At 47.2% G+C, this 3319-nt stretch overlaps 1 protein-coding gene across 3 annotated transcripts in view; it reads left to right on the top strand.

The window, feature by feature from the left end:
• The first annotated feature begins 301 nt into the window (after window positions 1–301).
• LOC118371836 (ETS-related transcription factor Elf-1-like) overlaps window positions 302–3319 on the top strand; it is a 9176-nt gene continuing 6158 nt past the window's right edge. The window contains exons 1-3 of one of the 3 annotated variants that reach the window (XM_052464191.1): window positions 302–433; window positions 1732–2335; window positions 2959–3079. In XM_052464191.1, the coding sequence (XP_052320151.1) occupies window positions 2264–2335; window positions 2959–3079 (193 nt within the window). In that variant the 5' untranslated portion in view covers window positions 302–433; window positions 1732–2263. Of the gene's footprint in view, window positions 434–1319; window positions 1596–1731; window positions 2336–2958; window positions 3080–3137 lie in introns of those variants that run through there. The other 2 variants (XM_052464190.1, XM_052464192.1) reach the window with 2 other exon arrangements.

Genomic DNA, 3319 nt, shown 5'->3' with positions numbered 1-3319 from the left:
GTTTGGCATTCCCAGAAGTCTCCTGTGAAAACATATTGGCATTCAAAATGCATAGGCATATGACTACAGCATGCATGTCTGCCCTGCGAGCAGCTCTTTGTCTCTCTAGGGAAGTCTCCTCTCTCCCTCTCTCTTTCTCCTAAAGGGTTAAGGGTAGAGTGGGAGGAGATCAGGTAAACGCAGGTGTGTAGCATAACAACTGTCGTCATGGTGCCTGTCACCGAGCTGCAACCTGACACCTGAGAGAGAGAGAGAGAGAGAGAGAGAGAGAGAGAGAGAGAGAGAGAGAGAGAGAGAGAGAGAGAGAAAGAGGGACAGAGGGAGGGAGAAAGAGAGAAGGAGGGAGCAAGGGGAAATGGTAGACCAGCAACAGCAGAAACAGGATTTTCTGGTGCTAACAGCAGTCAGTAACTGCTGGAAGAGAAGAGGACAGGTGAGTAAACGAGTGGAGAAAATGAGTGGGTGACTTGAGTGAGTGAACAAATAGGGAGGTGAGTGAGTGGAGGAGAGTGAGAAAGAAACCAGAGGCATACAGGAATGTGTGTGTGTGATCCTATCTAACTGACATCATGGACAATGCCTGGCGTGAATGCAGAGAGGACAGGCCAGGGCTGGGTTATGGTTGGGGGTTGTGTCTTTCAGACACAGTGATAATGGTTGTATAAGCACATTTCTGTGGAACAACAGACCAAGTATATGTAACCTAATGACGTAGGATGAAGACGTCTATTTGTCAGATGTAGGTTTGTCAAACTTGTTTGTTGTTTAACAACTAATCCCATATGTGTGAAGATGTGGAAGAAATCCTAACCAGATTAAACACACATCAAATACACAATCAATCATTATCTAGCCCCTTTTGTGATTCCCCCACCCTTCTCCCTGTAGTAATCTAACCCTGTGTGTCTGTCTGTTAGTTCTGTGCTTATCTCTCATAGCAGCTATTCCAAACACATTCCTAGCATACCGAACCAGAGGAAAAACACTATATCTTGAAATGAGGAGTTTCCTTTCACAGACACATGACACAGACACACCCTAACGCAGATGCCCATTGTGTGACCTGAGCATTAGGACCTCTGAGCAGACACAGCTGCTCGTTTTTGCCTCCCCTACCTCCCTTCCACACATACATTACACTCATATAACACACACTCATGACTCACTCCGGAAGCTTCTTTCCTGTTGCTGGTTTGGCTTCTTTGGAAGGGGAGATAAGAAAGCAGCGTGTGCAAGAGAGAGAGAGAGAGAGACAGAGAGAGAGAGAGAGAGACAGAGAGAGAGAGAGAGAGACAGAGAGAGAGAGAGAGAGACAGAGAGAGAGACAGAGAGAGAGAGAGAGAGAGACAGAGAGAGAGAGAGAGAGACAGAGAGAGAGAGAGAGAGAGAGAGAGAGAGAGAGAGAATAAGACAGAACAGAATAAAGAATGTGATAAGAGGAAGGTATATAAATAGTTGCTGGTTGTAAGAGGTCTTGGCTCAGCTTGGCAGACATTGTTTTTGCCCTGGGTCTTCCTAACAGACTGTTGTTCTACCATCAGAGTTTAGAGAGCCCTGATCATGTGATCCTGTTCATTGTCTGCACTTTGCTCAAGGTGTGTGTTTGATCCGAAAGAGTGTGGCACATGTAGAGTACATGTAGAGTTATCATGCCCTGAAGAACCTATATATATTTTTCTATTTCCGTCCCCCCCATACCCCCACCCCTCTGTCTCTGTTCCCTTTTCGCAGGTTACGACCACAGGACCGTTGGCGGCCTACACTTCCTCATCGAGAATAGAAACCGTGAAGAAGAGAAAACAAGTAACTATGCTCTTGTTCAGCATTTCATCTACGGACCGTCTACTGAGGAGGCCTGCAGGATTTTATCTCGACAATTTTGCCAAGTAGCAAAGCCAAGCCAACACTCACTCTTCTGAGAGGTCGAGCCACTGCGCTGGAGTGAGCAACTGGTTAGCTAGGCTGCTATTTAATTTCGCCAGTTTAGTCACTGTGCTGTTATTTAGCCATGCGGTTGAAAGTCACTCATCCTCAGAAGGACCTGTGAAAGACCACGGACACAGAAAAGGACGGGGGGGGGGGAGCTTTGTATACAACTTACTCTGCTCTGGAACATATGAAACACAGAACCTGTGATTTGACACTTCTAACTCATATCCGGTGCTCTGGGACCTAAAAACGTAGAGGGTGTGAAACTGTTTGGACGTCTAACGTGGAATGCTAGGATGAAGACATCGTAGAGCTGCCATCAGAGTCTCCTGGGATGTCTGGCATGCTGCAGCAGACGGAACTCATCTTTGAGTATGCCAGCGACCGCGTGAATAACGGACTACAGGTGGGAGTGACCGTGTGTGTGTGTGTGTGTGTGTGTGTGTGTGTGTGTGTGTGTGTGTGTGTGTGTGTGTGTGTGTGTGTGTGTGTGTGTGTGTGTGTGTGTGTGTGCGTGCGTGCGTGCGTGCGTGCGTGCGTGCGTGTGCACGCCAACAGATAAAGCATCAACGCCTCCTCTGGAATCGCGTGTCAATGTAGAACCACTATTGAACGCAGTGGTAGAGTCGAGACATACAGTAGCCAAGCATGACACCATGATGACGTCAGCCGTAGTTATTGAAGCATCCCACGCCAATGTCCATTAGAAACACACTGAGCTATTTCAAAAAAACAACAGCGAAAGTAGTCTGCTCACTTACATTTCTCTATCACCATAACATCTAGTCTCGTTTCACTGTATGTCTGTGTACTACAACCTCTGCCTAGAGGCTGGAACCTTAAGGCACAGATGTTAGTACACTTTCCCTTGAACTGAGTTTCTGGTAGTCGTACCCAATACCCCTGAATTGATTTACAATATCAAACACTTTGAAAATTTAGGAATTTATATGCCCCTAAAGCGTTGGATAGAATGAATTAGAACGGAATTAAAGGGAATGACAGATCATTTGTACCTCTGTGTTGCAGCTGGACGAGCACTTGGCCTCTCCTGCAGTGATAGTGGAGCAGGTCCCACACTCCCACCTGCTCTCCTACTCAGGCCTGGCCTGTGAGCAGACACACACAGACGACCACCTGCTAACAACAGGTAACAACACGTGCACACACTTGTCCTGGTCTCATGAAGGGAAAGGGAAGGGCTGGGATTGAGCTGCTGGGCTTTCTTGGCATCATCAACAGCACCTGCAGAGACAGAAACAGGCACAGAGGACTTAACATCGTTTTGTAGTACTTTAGGAGGCCTATGTTCAGGTAAGATGTTGGCGGTTAGTGTTTAGGGTAAGGGGTCTGGCGTTTTTTAGGATGTGGGTTTAGGCTCCACGGCTTC

This window comes from Oncorhynchus keta, chromosome 15, assembly GCF_023373465.1.
Source record: "Oncorhynchus keta strain PuntledgeMale-10-30-2019 chromosome 15, Oket_V2, whole genome shotgun sequence".
NCBI classification, from domain to species: domain Eukaryota; kingdom Metazoa; phylum Chordata; class Actinopteri; order Salmoniformes; family Salmonidae; genus Oncorhynchus; species Oncorhynchus keta.
This window is presented reverse-complemented; position numbering and strand designations above follow the sequence as displayed.